Source organism: Nannospalax galili, unplaced genomic scaffold, assembly GCF_000622305.1.
Source record: "Nannospalax galili isolate Female #2095 unplaced genomic scaffold, S.galili_v1.0 scaffold399, whole genome shotgun sequence".
Lineage (NCBI taxonomy): Eukaryota > Metazoa > Chordata > Mammalia > Rodentia > Spalacidae > Nannospalax > Nannospalax galili.
The window spans coordinates 3355610-3379868 of NW_008345053.1; the positions used below are offsets into that span (position 1 = coordinate 3355610).

General features: G+C 42.5%; 1 protein-coding gene across 2 annotated transcripts in view; it reads right to left on the reverse strand.

Annotated features, from left to right (window-relative positions):
* Adarb2 (adenosine deaminase RNA specific B2 (inactive)) overlaps positions 1 to 24259 on the reverse strand; it is a 621224-nt gene that overhangs the window by 54925 nt on the left and 542040 nt on the right. For both annotated transcript variants that reach the window (XM_008841353.1, XM_008841352.1), the window contains exon 4: positions 22566 to 22680. In XM_008841353.1, the coding sequence (XP_008839575.1) occupies positions 22566 to 22680 (115 nt within the window). The remainder of the gene's footprint in view (positions 1 to 22565; positions 22681 to 24259) is intronic.

Genomic DNA, 24259 nt, shown 5'->3' on the forward strand with positions numbered 1-24259 from the left:
CTAAAGGAGCCTTGGCAACAAAAATGGCTCTCTGGAAACCTTGAGAACAAGCTCCAAACTTAAGGTCTTTAAAATACATTAAGGATCACCTTTGTTTGAGGTGATCCCAGAAGACCATAAGTCAGTTTATGCCTTCTCCTGCTCTGATGGATTCAAGTGTGAATATACGTTTTCTTCTTACTTAGATGGGGAATTACTTGAGGGCAGAAACCAGAATTTCCACAGTCTTTTAAGAAGGGACTCCCCAGGAGTCTCTGTAATTATACAGATTGTTCAACGTAAGTCAGTCCCTATTGCTGAGTCCAAAGCAAATCCAATTTTCTAGGTCCTGCAGCCGAAGTCAAGGGGGTGATGTTGGGACACTCATTAACGCTGCTTTATGTTTGAGTACACTGCTGTTTGTTTGCTGAGTTTTGGATTCTGTGTTGTATGTGGTCAGTGCCAAGTGATGACTTAGCAGCAGTTTCTACTGGACTCTTATCAAATTCTGTAATAAATATATGTATGAACCATTTCTTTAAAGAGATGATATGTAAATTGGGGAGCCCAGTGGAGCAGACCTTCCATTTTTAATAAGATTTATTTCTCCAAGTGCAAACAGTGTTGAGAACCTCTAAGTACTTGATACATACTCATTCTTCTAACTTGTAAATGTCTCTCTTGAGAACTAAATTCTGAAGCCTGAGTGACATTTGCCCCATCTTCTTGCCCCTCTGCCCAGCTTGGGTCTTTGTGGGATAAAAAGGGGGCCAGAGTGGGAGGAAAGGGGAGAATAAGTAGCTGCAAGAGAACAGAGGGCGCTGAGGAGTGGGGTGAAGGATGAGGAGGCTCCTGTGTAGGTATTTGGCTGCAGCTGGCAGAGGGTTGACTTACTGCTGCAAGTCTCTGCAGTAGCTGACTGTGCAGCCTCCTCTTGTCCCTCTGCGGCGCTCCTTAGCTAGGTATGGAGCCTGCCCTTTCCTTCTTCCCTCAGCAAAGCCATCCCTGCATGTCCACTGCCTCCGACCTACTTCATTGCTTGTCTGGATTCTGGTGATTTCCAGAAAGGACTCAGGTGTACAGGTCACACTGTCTTACATGATCCCCTGGCAGTGGGATCTGGCTTCTTGGTGATCTCTTGATGACATGTTTAGCCCTCAAGTCAGTAGCTATACTGCTTTGAGAAAAGCAAAAAATAGAATACAAGCAAAGCCCGCCTGCTGTCTTCCTCCATGAAAAGCTGCAAACAGCTCCACAGGTACCTGTCACTCTTTCCTTGGGTCCTGGAATCCTCTTGGCTCAGTTGTTCCCTAGGTGGGCTGCCTTCCGCTTGGGGGTCTTGGAGGTGTTGCTGACAGTTGTTTGTCAGCAGGAGCCAAAGTTACAGGGAGGAATGCAAGCCAGCCAGTCACTCACCTCTCCCAGGGTACCTGGGAGCCATTTTCTAATGGAAAGAGTTAACAAGACTGGGGATCAGTTAATGAGGACACTATCTTGATGGAGAAAGCATTTTGAAAATTCTAGTTCCACTAAAGCAGGCATTTTCGAGTGATGGAAGCTAACTTCTTAAAGCATTTCAGCATTCAGATTGCTGGTATGCATGTAGTCTAACTCAGACAATGCCTTGAGAGTAGATGCTGTGGCTCCTGAGGCCCTGGTCTGAGTCTCTTCTTTGATTTTGTGGAAATTAGATCTGTAGAAAAAAGAAGCTGCTTTCCCTTCGCCCCTCATTAATTCTTAACGCTGCTTGACTCCAGGCTCTACCAGACAATTATGTGGCTGAAGAAATGCATTATTTGCTGAATCACTTTTCATTAATCCCACCCCCTATATGCCAGTACCATGCTAAGTAACTCAGGAGACATAAGATTTTAAGACATGGTCCTAGCCTTTAACATATCTTTAGGGAGATGCTATAGAATCAGAGGGTCTATAAAATAAGATTGTATGAGAGAGAGAGAGAGAGAGAGAGAGAGAGAGAGAGAGAGAGAGAAGGGATAGAGAGAGAGAGAGAGAGAGAGAGAGAGAAAGAAGAGAGATTGTCAGAGCCAGAAGTGGTGGATGACTATAAGGAGACTTTCCAGACATAATATGAGAGTTGCACGTATAACTCACAGTGGCTATGACAACATGCACAAGAGTTCTGCAAGCTCAAGCCAGACAAAGTCCCATGGAGAAGGGAGGTGGGCACTAGCTGAGGAGATATTGACAGCTGATAGCTGCTGCAAGAGGGAAGTCAGTTTTGTTTATGAGTGTGTTCCCTAGTGGGTCAACCACACTCCAGTGCAGGGCCATTCACCTAAGAGTGTATGGACAGCACAAATTGGATTAGATGAGTTTAAAAAAGGAGGACATAAAGTTGGGTGGGTGGTGAAGGGAGGCCTTGGGAGAGACGGGTACCCCTCCTGTCCTGTGATTCTAGTGTAGAAATACAAAATTATTCTGGAGTACCAAGAGATGAAGTAATCCTCACCGCTATCAGATAAAGATCCTGTTTGTGTTGAAGTAAAAATCAGTCTTCTTGTCTTAAGAATTTTAGTCCCTATGGATGAATCAAAGCTATTTGGAATGGCTTAAGTGGGCAGAAGCCACACAGAAATGAGGTGCGTTCTCCTGTGACACTTTGGTTTCCAGTTTGTTAATCCTTGGTTCCTAGGGAGTGGGGTCAATGGCCAATTGCAAAGGGGTCTCAGAGCTGGATGTAGTCCCATGTGCTCACAGTTTCCAAAAACGATGTTTTGCATAAGTAACGTGTCTTGGGTCAGGACACCTGGGAACAGAAACACAGGAGAAGACAGAAGGAATGGGCGAAGAAGAGTTTGCTGAAGTCTAGTCTGGGGCTAACTCAAGAAAACTCTGGAACATGAGGGACGGGACATGGTTCCCCTACCTGGAGGATTTTGTGCTTGTGTCAGTAATCAGCTGTGGACATTTCCAGGTACACTGGCATCTTTGGGCCAAGGCTATTCATCAGAGGAAGACATGGTTATGAGCTACGCCACACCTGCAGGTGGGGTGGTTGTATAAGGGGGTGAGAACCATAAAGGGGCCTGATGTGGTGCCTGCAGCAAGGACTCTTTCAAATAAAGTTGGAGTAGCTGATACAACAGAAACTTGGGCGGAAGCACCACATGGTGTATATTTTTTGGTCAATCTATTTTCTCTTTAAAATATCAGAAACTAAAATATAGAGAATGTTCTATAGAACAGAGGGGGAAATGGTCACAGAAAATGGCACACGTATTTCTAGAAAATAAATAGTAAATGATCAAAGAATCCTTTCCTACTAAAGCACCAATCTCAGTTTTGTTGAACCTATTGACCTTTAAATAGCAGATGACTTTAAAGCTGTTTACAGGAGTTTGATGCATATGAAAGTAAGAAAAATCCTCACATTATTTTAAGAAACACTTATGTTGAAGATACCCACCTGCCAGCGATGACACAAGAAATAAAATCACAGTTAAGAATATTAAAAATTCTAAATAAAATACTACCCATTAAACACACAGGATTACTGTAAGACAGACTTTTTTTTTTCCAGAAATGTTACAATGGATGTTTAAAAATACAATACAAAACATAATCATGATCAGATACAGAATCAGTATCTGATAAAGCCAACCACGGCTTTAGATAAAAAGCCAATGAAGTAGAATAAAAGTTTTATATCATACCGGGGCAGAGAGAGAGAGAGAGAGAGAGAGAGAGAGAGAGAGAGAGAGAGAGAATCACTCTTAATGAGGAAACCCTGGGAAGATTTCTGCTACCCTCAGAATGCCCATGATAGCTCCATTATCTGATCTCTGTTGAAGCTATTACTTAGCACAAGAAGAGAAAGAAATCAGAGGTGTAGTAATCAGAAAGGGGCCAAATATGCTATCATTGCATATGTGGCAACTTTGGGAGAACCCAGCTGGCATACTGCTAGAAACAGAGTTAAATAAGATAATGGGGAATGAAGTTCATAAGCCCAAATCAATAGTTTTCATACACACATAACACCAGAGAGCAACGATAAAGGGGAAACAACTCCATGTAGAATAGAAAAAAAACCCAAGGTAACAGAAAGGAGGTTAATAAACAAGGAGAAATATCCCTGAAGAACAAAACTTTAAAACCCTACTGAAGGGGCTGGCCAGAGGGCTTAGTGGGCAAGGGAACTTGCTACCATGCCTGATGATCTGAGTTTGATCCTTGGAACCCAGGTGGTGAAAAGAAAGAACTGACTCCCATACATTGTCTCCTGAATACCACACATGGACCATGACATGCCTCTCTGCCCCCCACAAAAAGAAAAATGTAAAAAAAAACCTTATTGAAAGACATCAGCAACATTCGAACACACAGAAAGACACCTTGAGATAGGAAAATTCAGTACCATTCTCTTCAAATTGATTTATAAGGCTAACAGACTCCAATATAATATAAAAGAGTGCTTTATTGTAGACAAAACACCTTACTTAAAAATGTAGTTTAATTATTATGTTTTTGAACCAGAAAGCAGAGTCTATAGGGAAACCCAGAAACCAACTCTGGGAGATAAACCCCAGTTTATACCAAGCAAGTTATGAAGACTCAGTCACAAAATCGCTGTGGAATGGATGCATGTTATGAGGCAAACAGAGCAAGGGAGAGAGCAATGATTGACGCAGGGGAACTTAGTACAGGGTGAAAGTAATAACATCTCAAAGTACTAGGGCAAAGAAAATCTATCCAATGAATGATGTCATAACTGAGTCACTGGGAAAATAAAGCTACGTCTTTGTCTTACATCATGCCCCAGGCAGATGCCAAATGGATTAAGATATATACGTGAAGCATCAACATTGCACCTGAATATTTGCAAAGCTTGGGAGCAACCATGATGTCCTTGACCTTGGGCCTCTAGAATGGCAAGGAATGCATTCTGTTGTTTATGGATTTTCTAGCCACAGGTACTTTGTTACAATAGCACAGGTAGACTTCTCTTTGGTATACTGTCACTACCTAACTTTAGGCCATCTCTGGGAATGCACTTTGATTTATTCAACTGGAATGAAATAATTCTTAATATGTTTCAAGTTTTTCAATGGAAGTTTCATAATATTAGATCTGATTCTGGAAGAAAGCACCACCAATTTTCTAAAGGATAAAAGTAAAAAATGCATCCACGTGTGTCAGAGAAATAAATCTCAAAACTAGAGAAATTAGGGACAGAAAGGAATGATTTTTTTAAAAAAAATATATTTTATTTATTATTTTTATTTTATGTATATGAGTGTATTGCCTGCATGTATGTGAGTGCACCCATGTCGTGCAATGCTGCAGAGGTCAGAAGAGGGCTTCAGATTCCTCTGGAACTGGAGTTAAGGATGGTTCATAGCTGCTGTGTGGGTTCTGGGAACTGAACCCTGTCCTCTGTAAGAGCAGTCAGTGCTCTTAACCACTGAGCCATCTCTCCAGCCCCAGGAATGATTTTTTTTTTTTTGAGACAGGGTCTTTCTATATTTTCAGCTGGCCTGGAACTTGCTATGTAGAGTAGGCTAGGCAGGCCTAAATCTCACAGACATCCCCAGCCTTTGGCTCCTTAATGCTGGAATTGAAGGAGTGTGCCACTATACCTGGCCCAGGAATAATTTTTTATCATCTATATAGATTACCCGAAGGGTGTGGCATGTGATATGTTCCAACTGCCCAATTTCGAGCATCATGTCCGTGAAGTTTAATGACTCAAGTAATAGGATTTGTACAGGTCCCTTGAGGAAGACTCTTCCATAATTTATTAGCTCTGAGCATTAGGAAACCTTCACCAGTATTCAGTACCAATGGTCATCCTCACAATTCCATTTTATTGCTGAATTTTTAGCTGTAGGGACGCCCAGCCTCCTTGTGGGTTTTGTTCCCTGAATTTTTGCAAGGAACATCACAGTCTACAATCTCTCTTCTGGCTACTTGACCAACACCTATGTTTTATTTCCAAGCCTTTTCTGCAGTAAATGCCTGTCTCTTCTAAAGTTTCAGTATCCACACTCTAAATTTTTCTCTGATTTGTTTCAAATCAGGTGGATTTAAAAATTCTTGCCTTGGGCATTTCTGGTCTAGAGGAATAACTGGGATAAACCTGGGAGAAAGTTTGGATTTTGACAGGGGAGATTTTTCTTTCATTGGAATGTTAATAACGGTCATCTCTAGAGACGCAAGACATCTCTATCCCCAGTGCTCTTCTTCTCCAAATATTGCCAATGCATCCAGGAAGTTATGTGTCCATGTTTTATGAATTTGCCTGTGAAATATAATGTATCTGTAGTGGGTATCTGATAATTAAGGGCTAGTAGGCAGAATCTGTCAGGCTCCAGGGCGGAGAGAACCCTGTTACTTATTTGAGACATTAGTCAAATAAACTTAACTATATTCAATTGCCTTGTCTGGAAAAAGTTTTCAAGGTTAAAGAAAATCAGGAAAAGTTCAGAAAAATTCAAATACCATAGTGTCTAGTGATTGCTGTGATGTGTCTTTCAAGTCCCCTATAGTTATATTTGTTTGTCTATGTACAACCAAACCTTTTCCCTGACTTTTGTAGTTAAAACAACATTAAAAATAATGTATTGTTATTACTTGTATACATTACAATCATGTTTTTTTATGGGAGAATGAGTGTTTAGAGCTGAAACATGGAAGGATATCTTAAAAATTAATTTGGTCATCGCACTGGGCATAGTCTAAGTAAAGATTCAATGAAAAGTACTAACAGTATCAAGAATATACTTTTATCTATTTTCATCAATCCACCCATTCAATGTATGTTGACCATCTCAAGAAAGTGAGGCTATAAAACTTCCCCAAAGTTTTAAGCCCTCAAAGCTGCCCTCATCACACACTGACAGTCCAGAGAAGGTGGCTGGCATTGTAGGAGAGAAGGAACTATGATTAGGGCTGTAACAGACATGTGGGCATCTGACAGTGTGGGAAGCACTGGTCAAAGGAATCAAGATCAGGGTTAGAGACAGGGAGACAAGATATTCTTGACCCTGGACCTGTTGCATAGGAGGAGCAATCTGTGTGAGGCCACCAGGCTCTGGAGGGGACCCTTGGGTCAGATGGTGTGTGGCTCTGTGATCATGACACAGTGGGGCTCCAGCATGTGGCTTCACCAGCACCATAACTGCCTCTGTCCAGGAACTCCCCCCTGAAGAATGAACAGCAGCCAGGCACCATGCTGCCTTCACCAGCTCTGAAAGACACCAAGTTGTCACTGTTTCCCCTTAAGTTCATATGACACACAGAAGCTCTGGGTCATTCTTAAGAACACAAATGTTGATGCCAGCTTCCTGGTAGCACGCAGTGCCAAACTATGGAATGAACATGACCTTGACAGGACCCTGAAATTCTGTCTTTCAGCAATGTTTCTGGGTCATCTTGTGACTGAGACTCTGAGGAACACAGATATGTGAACCAAGCTGACATAGAAGTTTCGTTTCTCCAGTTGGTGATAGGCTATCACATGGTAAAGTTGGGAAAAGGATGCTTCTATTGAAGTGGATTTTGAGGGGTAAGCAATTTGAGACAAGAAACCACTAACCTTGAGGGGATGATGATCTCATATCGAGATTTATACACAGACCCCAACAGTTTCAGGAGTAACTGCAAAGAGCCTCTCAACTGTATTGATACTCCAGGTACCATGGTGATCATCTGCCTCGTGCCAGTGTTTCAAAGAAAGGTAAGTATCTCATCATGGCGACTATCTAAATGTTGGTGTTGACTTTGTGCATAATCAAGAAGGGCTCAACTTTCTGAACTTTAGTACTTCACTTGGTAGAATAAATACGGTAATCACATACTCATTAAAATCTTTTAAAGAGGAAAAACATGGACTTGAGATGCAGCTCCATTGGTAGAGGGCTTGTCTAGCCTTCAAGAAGCCCTGGTTCAATCCACAGCTCTGTGTGGATCTGGCATAGTGGCACACACCTGTAATCCCAGCATTTGAGAGGTGGAGGAAGGAGGATCAGAAGTCCAAGGTCATCTTTGGCTGCATGGTGGGTTCAAGGCCAGCCTTGGTATGTAAACCCCTGTCTCAAAAATGAAGCAATAAAATAGAAATAAAGAAAAGATGCTCCAACAGGGCATGCTTGTTTCTCCTTTTGGATTGTTGACCATTGGTGTGAGTACTAACTCCTCTGGCAGGAACCATGCGAAGCAAAGAGGTAGGTCCAGTTGCTCTGAATTCTTAATGGGGACCAAATACGAAGGACTACCTGGATTTGGGAAGGCCTAAGATGAATGCTTCTGCACTGTTCATCCTTTTTCTAAAATGCCTTGGACTTGCTGTGATTTGTATGTAATCCCCACAGTGAATGTGGTAGTCTTGGGTGCCAAGTTATGAGGCTTTCTTTCATCAGCATGGATGACAGCCACCAAGTTGCACATGTCAAGCACAATGGAATTAAGATTACACATTGATCATACACACTGCTCAGTTCAGGCAATGCCCAGCTTGGAGAAAGGCACCCGGCAGAGCCCAGATACAAGGCTGAGGCTGCTGTTTGTTGACCATGTGGGAGCAACTTGGACACTGTGGGCATCCTTAGTACAGCCCCAAAGAGGCCAGCTCACTGTCGGGGATGAGACCAAGACATCAGCTGGGTGGCAACCTTCGCTGTCTCACAAGGAACTTCAATTGTCCCACACTTGATATTCTAGAAGTGAGATTGGAGATGAGCCTGGAGAAGGGAACAGGAATGTGTGGCTGCCTGTGGATTTACAGTAGGCTGCATGGCTTGCTGGGCAGTACAATCTTGGTTAGAGATGAGCTGGTCCACAAAACAGTGTTTCATGCATGTGCCTATGATGTACAGTGAGTCAAACATACTGTCCCACTTTGCTCTCTGTTGCTATGGTCAAACACTCTGACCAAAAGCAATTTGGGGAGGAAAGGGTTTATTTCATCTTACACTTCCAGTCTCAGTCCATCATTGAGGGTAGTCAGGGCAGGAACTTGAGTCAAGGGGCGGGGCAGGAACCACAGAGGAACACTCTTCCTGGCGAGCTCTCTGACTCTCCATTAGCTTTCACATACTGCCCAGGATGGCACCATCCACAGTGGGCTGGGCCCTCTCACATCAATTATCAATCAAGACAATCTTTCACAGACATGGCCACAGGCCAATCTAATTTAGGAAATTCTTCAATTGAGAGTCCCTCTTCCCAGGTGATTCTAAAGGTTGTGTCAGGTTGTCAGTAAAAATTAGCTAGCACACGTGGAGTGAGTGAGGTGGAATCGGATTGGGCAGTTTGCAGATGAACACACTGACACTCGTGTTTCAACCACTAGACTGTGTGAAAACAATGTAGCTGACATTTCCCTACCAGAGTAACACCCCCCACCGAAACTTCTAGTGGGACTGAGGGCAGGGAAACCCCAACAGTACAACCTGAAGCCATCGATTTTCTACATTCTTTCCACCGTAGCAAACGACTGAATTATTGCTCAATATTATAACTGAGAACTAAGAGCTCTGTGGCTTAATGAGATAGAACGTGTGCTGTTGATGTACTGTCTGTAGCTTACTGAACAAATGTCAACTTGACACTGCTTAAAAACACCTAATAAGGAATTATCTAGGTCAGATTGGCCTGTGGGTGTGTCTGTGCAGGACTGTCTTGATTGATGTAGGAAAACCCAACCATTGTGGGCAGCACTGTTCCTCAGGCGGGGTGGGGGCATCTGAACAGTCAAGCAAGCAAGGAAATAAGGAAATGCACATTATTCTATCTGCTCTTGACTGTGGATATGATGCAACTGTTTGAGTTCCTGCCTTTATTTCCCCCCCAGTGATGGACTAGAACTTGAACTCCTAAGCCAAATAAATTTTTTCCCCCCATGTTTCTTTTGTTAAGGATATTTTATCACAGCAGAAATGAAATCAGAACATTCTGGTTCCAATCCCTCCTCTCTCATCTGGTTCTTTTATAGAGACTGAAAAACAAAATTCTTCCTTTCCACCTACTCACACAGCTGAGTTGCCCAGTGACAAACTTGTAGAAGCAGGGCTCTACAATCTTGGGATAGGCTGAGGGAACCCCAGGCAGATCCTGAAACCATCACAGGCCTGAATTAAGCCTGCTCCCAACGTTCAGTTTGACAGTTATGTGGCACTAATGAAAAGGAGTTTAACACATTGCTAGTCAGCTGTCTTAGCTCTTGCAGTCAAATGTGTCTAGCTGATACAACTTTGAAATGTATAACATGCAAGGCAGTATATGGTATATATTAAAAAATTGAGGTAGGAGCTGCTGGAGAGACAGAGGCAGGGTTCCTAGAGCTCACTGGCCAACCAGCCTTGCTGGTGAGCTCAATGTTCGCTGAGTGACCTTGTCTCAAGAAATAAGGTGGAGAGTGGTTGAGGAAGACATTGGATGCCAACTTTCGGCCTCCAGGTGCGTGTACACCTGTAACCACAGGCACACTTGCACACATTCACATGAACACCCCCTACCACCCCACACACTGATAAGCATGGTATATGAAGACATTATTAGTCATGTCCCCAAACATCAATGTTGTGAAGGGCTTTAGTGGATATTTTTTTGTTGACTGAATATATTCAATGTCCTCATTCTGCCCCCAAGGAAGAATAACAATGAGCCCTTTGTAATTAATAGAGGGGAGATCTATTTATCTTCCTGTTTTGATCGGGTTGGGTGTGCTCTTTGCCCCATTAGTAACTCATTCTTTTATTTCAAAGGAGCAGACATATGACACCTGGTCTGATCGATGAGAAGGTTTTTCGTTTTTGTTTTTTTTCCCCTGCACAGGGAATAACTCACAAGGTCTCCTCATTGGTGCTAAAACCAGGAATAATGAGATCACAAAGCCACAGCTCATACATAATTCACAGGTAAAGTATTTTAAGTGGCTGTGCTTTCTGTGTCTGTAAGCAACCACTTGATATTCCCATTCTTGCTTCCTATTTTTGCTCTGTTTTTAAGAAGATAGGTGTGGCTTTGTATTTGAAACAGTTCAAAGGGAAACTCTTGCTTAGGCTCTCTGAGTTCCGCTCTGACTTGTGCTCCCTCATGAGCCAATGAACACTGCCTGTTCTTGACAGAGCTGTGTGGCTTGCTTTTAGTTCAAACACTTTTGGTCAATTAAAATACTTTTCCATGATTATTGACCGAATGGCATTGGCATGTTCCGACTGGAGACTGGATGGGTATCCCTGGAGCTCACCACCATGACTCCAGCCTCTCCTCTCCTCTCTTCCTCTACTGGCCTTGTCTTCTTGCCTCACTCCTGTAGCTGATCATCACCAAGAGAATCTCCAAGCTATGACTCTGTTGTAGTCTTGATTGTGAAGGCATTGGGCAAGAAAACTTCAGGCTTCAGTTCTGCTGTGTGCTATAGATTAGATCTTCTGGATCACCAAAGTTCCATGAGTTAATGGCTTGGTCCTCCGTTTGGTGCTACTGGGATGTGGTAGGAACATTTAGAGGTGAGGCCTGGTGGGAGCTCTTCCGGTCATTGAGGGTGTGCCTGCAAAGGGGATCTAAGACTGTCTTCTGTCGCTCTGCTCTCTGGCCATGAGATGACTTACTTAGCTCTCTCATGTGCTAATTCTTTGATGGCTACCTTACCACAAGTCTAAAAGAAGCATGGCTGATGATTTATGACTGTAACCTTCAAAACTGTGAGCCCAAAGCAGCCTTTTTGCTTATGATTTGATGATCTTGAGTCTTTAACTATAGTGATACAAAGTTGCTTAGCACACTGTGCAAATCATGAGACCTTGGTTTTCCTTAGTGTCAATAACTCCCAAATCCCAGTACAGAGCTGTCTAGAACAGCACTATTTCTTCTCCAGTGTTGACAAGAGAGCAACTCTTTCAGTACCACTTAATGTGGATAGAAAAATCTTGAAAATTTAAATATAGGCTCAGCTAGATTAAGAAAGGAGTCTGAACCCTGACCTCAAGTGCATGTATCTGAAGTCCACAAGGACTTCAAAGGGCTGCAGCTTTGCCTGGTTTCACACTTGTTCATTAATTAGCGTGAACTCTTCAGAATAGTTCTCATTATTTTTCTAGCCACACAGTGAAGGACCCAGGCAATGGTAAATATTCTTCTTGCTAATGTACAGAGGTATTCTGAAGCTTACCCCACCCTCTCTTTCCTCCCCACCCCCCCGCTTCCTTCTTTACTTCCTTCCCATGATCGGACATTAGAACTGATGTATATGGGGGGAGGGATTTGGTGACTAAGAAAATTTAAACTTCTTGGATAAGATAACATGGTTTAAACACCTGAAAACAATGCCTGACATTTTGAAAAATAGACGATGCTAGTTTCTTTTCTTTTTCTTTCTCCAACAAAGTGTTAGTTTCCATTTTAAAACAGAATCATAGTTTTAGAGACAAGAATATAGATGAGGTTAGTTTTATTACCTTGAGCTAAAACATTGAATTTTATAACCCTGGTAAAGGCTTTGGGCAATTAGAGTGTAGTTGAAATTCAGCGTTCAGTTATGAGTTGAAGATCAGAAAACCACAAAAGTGTTTGAATAGCTTTGACAGAAATACCTGATTTCAAAAGAATGCAGTGGAAGTATTTTTTCCTCTTTGTGTGGCATACAAGTGTGCATACCAGTGTGTGGAGGCCAAAGGTCAACCTCTACTATCATTCCTTAGGTGACAGCCATCTTGTTTTTTGAGACAGCATCTCTCATTGGCTTAGAGCTTGGCAAGTAGATTGGACTGGATGGCCAGTGAGCCCCAGGATCCTGTCTTTGCCTTTCCAGTGCTGGGATTAAAAGGGTGCACCACTGTATCCAGTTTTTTTCCCCTCTTCATTGTTAGTTCTTGGAGAACTTAAAACATTCATCTCCTCCCCCTTGTCTTCCCAGGTCCACAACCCTCTTTTCTACCCACCCAATTTTGTTCTCCCCCTTCTCCTCCTCCTCCTCCTGCTCTTCCAGCTCCTCCTCCACCTCCTCCACCTCCTCCTCCTCCTCCTCTCCCTCCTCCTTCACCTCCTCCTCCCCCTTCTCTTCCTCTTCTTTAAAAAAAATCTCATTGAGTCAACTTGTGTTGCCCATATATTCTTGGGTATGTGGCCATCCACACGAGTGTGAACGACCTACTGGAAGCCACACCCTTAAAGAAAACTGAGTCCTCCTCTTCCAGCGGCTATCAACTGCCAGTAGTTCCTCAGCGAGGAATGGGCCATTGTGCCTACACACCCTCTCCATGCTGCTCACCCGTCATTTCCATGTGGGTTCTGAAGATTGAACTTAAATCCTTGAGCTTATGAGGCAAGCACTTTGCCATCTGAGCCATCTCTCCAACCCCTTTTTCTTCCTGTTTTTGGATGTGCTTTTCCTTCTAAACCCTTCCTTCCTGAGAAGGAATAAATTAAGGCATTTCACAAGGATGTAGCTGGTGGTGAGCACTATGACTCTTCTCTTTAGCTAATTTATATTTGAGGGTTTTCATTGGCACCTTGTGAATTATTCTAGACTAAACTATTTATCTCTAAATGAGCCATTAGTGGGGTTGGGCTGGGACAAATGTCCAGTCAGGGACTGATTTTCTTTGGTTTTATTTTAAGGAGAGGTGTTTAGTATAATGGGTCAGCATTCAAGCTCCACGAGGGTCAGCCAAAGGGGTAATAAAATCTATGCTGCATTTTGTAGTCTAAACAGTTTCAACCAAAGATTTAAAATCAATTGCCTATCAGCAGTTTTTACTGTTCTGGCATCTTTGAATCTCAATGTGCTGGAACAGATCACAGAGACTAGCATCTACTCCATTTTACTTTGGATCTATTTAACAATTATTAAGATCAATTCCTTGAAATGAAGATGATAATTTACCATCTTCCATCCTGGTACAAGGCTTCTGTTCAGTTTAATATTTTTTTGTGTGGTTCCTTTGGTTCAGCTTATCTTCCTCATGCCTGACTGAATATAAATGAAAAAGACCGCTTAGTTTCAAGATCAAAGTGATTTATAATCATGCAGGGGAGGAAATGGTAAGGAAGAAGTTCTGAGATGTTGGGGAGTAGACTGCTCGTGTTGTGATTCTGTTAGACCCTTGTGAAGACTAATGTGCACCCATCTCACACAATGAAAAAGCAGTTTCAACTGTATCCGAACTGTCAAGATTTAGCAAGTGCAAACGGGAACGTAGCATTTAAGTATCAGCTTTACCTGGTTGGACACAATAGCGTGATTTTTATTCAAGCCGCAAGCGTGGTGAAGACAGGCAGGCAGACTTGTCTTCTTAGGTTGAGAGGAAAATGCATACCAGCAAAACATGTTCTACTTTTTGAGAACTTGAAAGAACTCAGGAATGTTTTACTTTCGAATTAATTGGCACTTTTATATTTTCCCACAAAACCGTGCCAGGAAGCACTGCAGGGGGAACTTAATGCCCTCAACACTCACTCTGCACTATTTTCAAAGAACAGTAACTTTCCTCGGCTCTTTCCTAGAAATATGCGCTGTAGTTTCTTTTATTTATTTTTGGTTAGGGAAGCTGTAACTCTAAAAAACATCTGTGGAATGATTAAAACTATATGATAGCTTAAACAGGGAAGGATCTATTTGAAAACCATAGTTTTTATGTGTGTGTATATGTGTGTGCGTGTTTGTGTGTGTGCAGGTGTATGTGTGTATGCAGCTACGTGCACACAAGTGTCCCCCCCATTGGTCAGACAACCTCAGTTGTTTTCCTTGGGCACCATCCACATGGATTTTGGGGACAAGGCCACTCACTGACCAGGAGGCCATAGATTTGATGAGGCTGGCTAGCAGTGAGCCCTAGGGATCTGCCCGCTTTGACTTCTCTAGCACTGAGATTGGTAAGCATGCGGCACCCCCTCAAACTGTGTGTGTGTGCGTGTGTGTGTGTGTGTGTGCGTGTGTGTGTTCATGTGTGGATGCAGGTATGTACATACCTGGTGCACATATGGAATTCAGAGGACAACTTGATTGCCAGTCCTCAGACTCTTTCCACTTTTTGTTTGGCACAGGGTCTTTTTCTCATTGGCCTGGAACTTTATCGATGTAGGTCAGGCTAGCTGGCTGGTAAGCTTACAGGGATCCTACTATCTCGGTTCTTATCTCACAGCTCTGGGGTTATAGGCACATGTTGCTACACCTGGCTTTTTATGTGGATTCTGGGAATGTGAACTCAGGTCTTCATGCTTGTAAGGGAAGCGCTTTGCCAGCTGAGTCATCTCCCCAGCGCTCACACCTGGCTTTTTAAAATATGAATTGTGAGGACTGAACTTGAGCCTTTGTGCTTGTAAGACAGGTACTTTATCACTTGAGCGATTTTTCTGGACTAGAAAGACTTAAGCATTAACTCCTGAAAATATTCCCAAGTAAACTTCACGAAGTGACTTTCCTGAAGTCATGAGGACAGGGAAGAACTCAAATGCGGAGTTGTTGTGTTCTTAGCTCAGGTAACCAGGGGTGAAGATGCAGGAACTTTTAACTTACAATTATAATTCTAAGTTTATAAAAGTTAATTGCTAAGTTAATAAACTAAGTTCATTAGTAACAGGAACAGAAGTTACCTAGTGTCTATTCCATAACTGTGTCCATTGGTTCGATGAATGTATGTGAACTTGAACATGAACATAGGAATTGTACATTTTCATATCAAAATAGCCACTGTTATTGATTGCCCTTTTAATCACTTTCTCATGGAAACACCAGACCCTCTGTATAAGGCCATGTCCTGGGCTCCTTGGCTAACTGATGCTGTCCGGACTTTAGAGCACCTTCCTAGAAGAACTTCTAACCGAATGTGAGAAGCTGCTCAAGGCTCTGTTCACAAAGTTCATCTCTTGAGCACACTTTAGCTTTGAGACAGGGTCTTACTCTGTAGTCCAGGCTTGGGCCTGAACTCACTACGTAGTCCAGACTGGACTCAGACTCATTGCCGCCATCCTCCTGGTTCTACCTCTCAGGTGCTAGATTGCAGGATGCGCCACCACACTCAGCTTTCCCATGCATGTTTTAAAAGGATTTTATTTTTCCTTGAGGTTGCTTTGTCATGAAGAGAAGCAGCAGAGGAGAAGGAAAACACTGACCCTGGAGGCAGGGTCCAGACTGGAAGCTGGCGCATGGTCCTTGGGGTGGAGGCTCAGAGGAGTTGTCAGGGAAGGAAGCAGGTTGGTTCTATTGACTTAGAGGCTACGTGACTTAGCCACGTATGACATGTTAAAAGTTCATTCTTTTTCACTTTCATTTTTAAGTAAAAAAGAAAATGAAATAATCCAGAAAAATGATGCATAACTTGATAATCTATATAAGAAAGTCTGTCATGAGCATGAATTGAACTTAAATGTGACATGATTTCAAGTTAGTGGCAGAAGTGACAAGAGTCTGTATGGTCCAGACACAATGGCACAATGGATGTGCTCTCTCTCTCTCTCTCTCTCTCTCTAAAAAAAACTCTCTCTCTCTCCCCCCCCCCTTTGAATTGTGTTGCTAGAGAAGGAGATGCAATTCCAGGTCACAGCCTGGCTTTGCAATGATCCCATTTACAATGTCTTGGTCATGTACATGCTGTGTTGGTGGTTTTCTACTCTTAGTATCACTCAAAGAATTAATTAGAATATAAATACCAGTTATGATCCTATTATTAACAATTATAGTTGAGAGAAAAGGCTGAGGGGCTACCAGTCTGAACTATCAGAATAGGAGGTGAAGCTGTTAATAAAAACTGGGTAAAATCACAAAGATTTATATTATCTAACATTATAAAAATCACAAATGAAGGAGTATCAAATTGTAACAGCATGACTTGATAGATACCATCTAGAATTGACAATCTAGAACCAATATAATATTTAGAGTCACAGGAACAAGTTTAAAAATAGATCACAGTGTAGATCTCAGTCCTCATCAGAGAAACTTCTATGTGCAGTGGACACTGGTTACTGCAGAAACTCACAGCTGGTCAAAGTGCAGAGAATTAGTGTCTTTGGCAGCCTCAGTCATAAATGGGACATCTATATTATACTTCTTCTCTCAAGGCTCAGGGAACACTGTGGAAATGGGGACAGAAAGATTGTAAGAGACAGAGGTCAGGAGGACTGGAGTGAAACTGTGTCTTCTGGACACGACATGACCGCTGCACTCATGAACACACAGCAGCTGTGGTGCCAGCAGAAAACCTGTGGAAGATCAAGCCAGTCAGTACTTCAGCATGGGGCGGGGAGGGCCTCACAGACCCCCTACCCCTAACTGAGGGGCCACTGATAGATTTTGAGAGAGGGAGAGAGAGTTTTCTTTAAGGGTGTGGCTTCTGGCAAATCAACCATACTCCAGTGGATGGCCCCAACACACATTCCTATATGGGCAACACAAACTGGTCTCAGGAGATTATAGAAAAAAAAAGAGACCATGCATGAAGTTGGGAGGAGATGGCAGCGTGGATGAGGGAGGAGCTAGGGGAGAAGTGGGGGATGAAAATGATCAAAGTACATTGTATACATGTATACATTCTCAAAGATTTAATACAAATATTCCATTAAAATAGGCTAGAAGAGATTACAATGACACCAAAGATGTTTGAAAAAAATCATAGGGTAACAAAAATATGCTTATTTTATAAGTAAACCTAATGCATAAATAATATATACGTGCTTAGATATATATTTCATATAGAGATATGCCACACCAGGGTAATAACCAAGAACCATAGCCTATCTAACACAAACCCAAGTTCTAAGCATGGGAAACCTCTCTTCGAGTTGTTGGTCCGGGTAGTCAAAGAGACTCCTCAAACTATAGTTTTTTGTCATTGTTCTTGGCTGCCTCTCAGAACTTGACTGTAAGACCCTATTGTTTAAGATATCACAAACTTCAGACACAGGACTTGGAGGAATTGAGCTGGAACTGACCTGGAAGCCTCCTCCCTGAGAACTAGCTCTCACAGTATTGAGTGTTGCTATATAAATGCCAAGGGAGTAAGATGTTGTGTTGCTATGTAAGATGCCAACAGTCCTATCCAGCTGTAAAACCTGTGAACCACAACAAAAATTGGCCCAAGTTATCCCTAACCATGCAACAGTGGCACTTTTATCTTGGGGGGTAACCAACAACTTCTAATTGAACTTCAGACCTGACCTGCTCAGTAGGAGGAAATTCATGCCTGGTACTGTAAACCTAGTCAAACACTATGGCTGGAGAGGGCATAGACCCTATAAGAGAGCCTACTACTGTCATTTCCCTAAACCAATACAAATTTTAACTAATTCTAAAAACTTATTCTTAAACCCATAGATAAATGTAGCTCCACCCCTCATCAAAGAAGCTTCTGTATGTAACATTAGGAGATGAAAACATAGATACCAAACTGGTCAAAATGCAGAGAATAAGTGTCTATGAGGTTCCTAGTCTTAACAGATATGTCTAAAATACAACCTCTACACCCAGGGTGCTGGAAACATCTCAGAGGAGGGGCAGAAAGACTGTAAGAGCCAGAGGAATAGGATTCCTGGTGCTGCATAGGGCTTTCCAGACACTACAGAGAAGCTTCAACAATATGGTCGCCTATATACGACTTACATAATGTCAACACCAGCTGACATGGCAAAGTGAATGGGGGAAATTTCACATGACCTCAGCTTTAGATGAAGAGCTATGGGAAATTCATGGCTGCTGAGAGAGGGAGAATCCTTTTTCTCTAGGATGAGCACCCTGATAGGTTGTTCAATTCCATGTGGTTAGTCCTAAACACATGTATATACTAGCACCACTAAAGAGACTCAGTAGATTGTTTATGTATATGTGCACACGTATATGTAACAGTACTAATTAGAGGTTGGGAAACTGAGAGGGAAAGAGAACATGGGAGGCATGGGCAGAGGAAAGGAAAATGGAAATGATTTAAGTACAGTACTCGTGTATGACAGTCTCAAAAAATAAAAAAAGTTAAATTAAAATTGAGTAGAGATGGATTCCAGGAGTAAAGAGAAGTGAATATTGGAATGGAAGAATATTGGTTTCTATTCATAAGTTCTTGAGTCTTACTATGTGATTGAGATAATTAGATAAAGATTAGAAATCTAGTCTGTTCATAAGCATATATTTTCCTAGTAGTATTTCTCATAATGGCAAAAAATGCTATTCCTTTAATAAATAGATGGAAAATTGAATGGAGTTTATTTTGGAATAAGTTTAATTTATTGTATTGTAATATGTAACATTCAAACCACTATCTCTTGGAATTCCTTAGGTATTTGCTTGAATAGCTGAGCAGAATTAAGATTACATGGCACATCAGCTTTAAGTAAAAAAATATTTACAAATATTTCTATTTGTTACTTTGCACATTTCTTCCTAATCTTTTCTAAATCAATGTTTAGCTATTCCCTATATAACAGGACAACAAATTTCAGTAGTTTATACTCCAGTGTTCATAGATAGCAGTTTTAAACTTTTACCTTGTAAAGACTCACTTTCACACAATAAATTTAGTTCACACAAACAAATAAGTTATCCGTGTTGAAAGCAGTGGGTGCTGATAGTTGAAGTATTGTCTTTTCACAAGCCTTTGTAAAACATGACTGCTGTCCATGTGAAGTCTGCAAATAGCTTCCAAAACTTGCCATCTTGAGTTTCCCAGAAAAGTGGAAAGATGCTACAGAGCTGGAAAGTGTTGAAATTGGACCCACAGCGCCACACTTACCTATGTTTCTGGTGTCGGAAGCAAATTGCATCAGAAAAAACAGCAGTGGCTGGGGTCGGCCTCCCTCTCTCGCTCCCGCCTCTCTTTTCCTCATTCCCTCTTTTCTGCCACCCCCTTGTCTCTTCTGTTTTACAGATCAAGAAGCTAATTTAAACTGAATTGTTCTGGAATTTGTGGTGGAAGTCTGTGCAGCACCTCACATTTTTTAACTTGCCGAAGTTTTTTTTGCATGGTCCGGGGACTCCACGTACACTATTCCTTTTGTACTGGGTTTAAGTTGTTTATTACAATGTTATTCCCCCCACTAGAATGTCAGATTCACAAGGGTAGGCACTTGGTTGACTTTATTCTTTGCTGTTTCCCAATATTCTGGAGTGGTTAGCACTCAGTTAATAACTTGTGCATACAGAGGTACTAATTAAAAGTACTAATTATAATTAACACTGTGGTTCTTACAATGGATTAGCCTCTGTTCTAGCTTCATTTGTGTTGATGTGATAAAATATTCTGACAAAAGGGAGAATGGGTTTATTTAGCTTACAATTCCAGGTTACAGCCCATCATTGAGAACTCAAGGCAGGAATTCAAACAGCTAGTCACATCACATTCACAGTCAAGAGTGAAGAGGAATGCATTGGGCTTGCTTGCTTACTTGCTTGTTCTCAGCTAGCTCTCCTCTCTTACACCATCAAAGCTCCCTGTTTAGGGAATGGTGTCACCCACAGTGGGCTGGGTCTTCCAATGTCAATTAACCATCAAGACAATCCCTCACAGACATTCCCACAGGGCAACCTGATCTAGACAACTCCCACACAGCCCCTTCCAAGTGCACTACACATTCAGACATTTAACCTTCAGCAAAACCCTATTAGAATGATACTCCTTAAATTGTTCCCATTTTAAGGTGAGAAAACTGAGAAGCACTGGGACCACAGAATTAGCTGTGAATGGAGCCGGGATTCCAACCTAAGTAACTTCGTGTTAGAACCACATGCTTGGTCTGAACCACTTTATAGGACTTCCTCACTGGGCAGCTGGATGCCCAAGTGGGAGGTTGTCTTTTCATGCTGAATGGTGCTGAGGGCATAAATTAATGGCTGCTGGGTGACTGGATAAGCCAAGGCCACATCCAACAGTGAGCTGAATTTGAATATTTCCTGTTCTTTTTTTAAAAAAATATTTATTATTTTTATTTTATGTGTATGTGTGTATTGTCTGCATGTAGGTAAGTACATCTGAGTTGTACAATGCCTGCGGAGGTCAGAAGAGGCTGTTGGATCCCCTGGAACTGGAGTTATGGACAGTTGTTAGCTGCCATGTGGGTGCTGGGATTCAAACCTGGGTCTTCTGCAAGAACAGTCAGTGTTCTTAACCGCTGAGCCATCTCTACAGCCCCAATATTTCCTGTTCTTAAGAGATAGGTTTGTGAAGGCAGGGAGACAGCCCTTGCAGTGGCCTGGCCCTGCACAGGACACCACATTTGATTTTTTTTCATTGATTTTTTTAAAGTGTAAATATTTTTAGACTTCAGATTGAAGTCACTTCCAAATTGTTTTTATTCTATGATAGTCACTCTCTAGTTTAGAGATAAAAGAAGCTGAATTCACATCACCAGGTGGTGAGTTATGATAGCTTAATAATTACAAGTTTTCAGAAATTTGATTATTCAAATCCAGTCATCTTTTCTCTCAACATGGCTTATTGCGTTGACCTTCTATGATGATGGACTATTTTCTTGCCAGGTCTGGCCTTATGGTTTTCTAGAATGGAATTCCATCTCTGAGAGCAGTTTGGGTGAGAGTCTAGACAGGAAAGAGGATATTCCTACAGTATATTATCATATTATATTAATTATATTACACGTACAGTATATATAGTTTGTGTTATATTATAGTCCTCAGCAAGAGGAACTTAGAATTCTCAAGGGGCAGGTTCTTTTATATGTGCCCCGATGTCTCAGTGTGTATCTCTGCCTCTCTCCATGTCTCCATGTCCTTCTGTGTCTCTCCACACCCCCTGTGTCTTTTCATGTCCCTGTGTCTCTCTATGTCTTTCCATCTCCCCCGTGTCTGTCTGTGTCCCTCTGTCCACTCTGAATCTCACAGCATTCCTTCTGTATGACCTCTGTGTCCCTGTGTATCTCCCTGTGTCCATTCTGTGTCTGTTGGGCCCTTTTGTGCCCTAACTGGGTTCCCATATGTCCTTGCTGTGTCCTGTGCCTTCTGTGTCCCTTTGCATTCCCCTCTGCTCCCCTGTGTGCCCTCTTTGTTCCCCATGTCCTCTCACGTCCTTCTGGTGACCCCTCCTTTTCTTCCCTCATAGCCTTCCACAGGGAATGAGAGTGTTGTGTGTACACTGAGGCAGGCCCGCAGATATTCTTTGGCATGGGATTAAGACTTTGACAGCCCTAGAGTAGTTGGCCTCCATACCTGACTGTTTTTATACAAGTTGACCCCATCTTCTTGCTCTGAATGGGTGACATGGTGACATGTTCCATGTAAGCGATGGCATTAGCCCTCAATCTTAGGCACGTTCAGGGTGACTGGGAAGGAAGGCACCTCTTTATTGGTCAGCTCCAAGTGACTTATGTGGTGGCCTAGTCTGGCTCTGATTCCAGCTTTTACAAATATCGGCATCATTCCTGAACATGGGAAAAAACCTAATGGAGCTCATGGACAGCAAGGGAAGCTTGTGCAAAGGTTTTCACAGGCTGATTATACCACTGTTGCCTGTGTGCCTGTTCCTGGTACTGACGTTGGGCACTGATGTCTCTGTATTCTATATTTTCTTTTATTTTCCTCTCTTCCTGTGGTAGAAAGAACTCCTAGGATCAGATAAATATTATCATTTCTTTCTGTGGAGATGAGAATCCTCACAGGAAAAGGAAGAGGTGGTTACCTTTGGTCATGACGATTCCTGCCAGTGCTTTGTGGCGGGCATACACAGACGTAAGGCCACCTGTCAGCTCACGGAACTTCTGTATGACCAGCTGGGACACGGAGTCAGCAAATTCCTGAAAGACACAAGCACCAGTGCTCTTTGATGTGCCGAGAAGAAGCAAAGAGAGACAGCTGGCTCTTGCATCCTCTGTTCCTTACATTCCTTATGCAGACATCCAGAGGTGCCTGTCATGAATGTCTGTGCTAGCACATCATGTGGTATCTGTCTCTGCTCCATGGCTTAGGAAGGAGTTAGTTGTGAGGAATTACCCCCCAGCATTGCCTTTGATGGAAATCCAGACTTATGCCTGAGCAGGTGCCTGGCCCCTGTCTGATCAGGTGCCTGCCCTTTGTCTAAGTCAGCCCCTGCCCCATGTCTGAGCAGGTCCCTACGTCATGTCTGAGCAGGTTCCTGCCCTGTGTCTGTGTATATCCCTGCCCTGTGTCTGAGCAGGTGTCTTCCTGTGTATGAACAGGATACTTTTACACCTCTTACATGGAAACATGCAGTTCCTTCCTCTCCTGTGCTACAGCAGCAGACTTAGAGGAGTCTTTCAGGTAGAACCCAATGAGAGAAATCCTGAGATGACTGGGAGCAGGTTTGCACTCACTGGATTATTGGCCACTGCTCTTCTTTTCTTTTAGAATCAGAGACCAGTACTTAACAGTTGGCGTAGCTCAGGCCATTCTCCTGAAGAACTGATCACAACAGCTTGTGCCACAACCTCTTTGTTCACTGTCAGGCAAATGAACACAAGGACACAGATATGCACATATACAACATGTAATCCATGTAACACCACACAAGCACGCACAAACATACATGCACTTTATCACAATGCACTGTGCATAATGCACATACACATATGCATAAAGCATACACATGTGCACACACATGGACATATGCACATGTATGAACACACAAATGCACTCACACCAGGCTTAGTCCTCTGTTGACATGTCCTCAGGCTAATTCACATCTCTACTAAAGCAACACACGTATACTGAGTAACAGAGTCCGGCCAGGTTGCCACTCTTCCTTCATGTCCTGTGGCTGCAACAAGGTCTTCCCCTAACTGTGGGGCAGCTGTGTGTTGTGACTGTCATAGGCCTTGGAGCAGGGAAACTCGGTTGGCATCCCACTTCTGCAGCCCATGAGCTCTGGCAAGTCATTCAAAACCTCTGATTCCCATTTCAGTAATTGACAAGGTAATCTTAATTTCCATCTGACGGTGTTTGGGGGAGGATTAAATGAATTGCTACTTCTTAAATGCGTGGCAGAGTGCCTCACACTTGCTAAGTGCTCAGTAATGGTGCCGTAACTGTCATTCTTATTATCATTCTTGTCCCAGTCCTTGCAGGTATTGACCAAATCTTCATGCAGCCAAATCCAAACATCAACCTATCTGCAAGGTGGGCAAACAGTTAATTCATTTATTTCTTTTGGATGCATTGGAAAGTAATGCTTCCAGCAGGTGCATTCTGATATCGTGCAGGCACTGACGCACAGGTATCTGATATATAGAGACAAGAGATAAACTGACAGGTTAAAGATTTCATTTGTATGCAATAAAACATGTCCATGTGAAGTAAGGACTGTGGGAGGAAACAAAAAGCCTGCCACAAAATAACCCGGCATCTCTTTCATTCCCA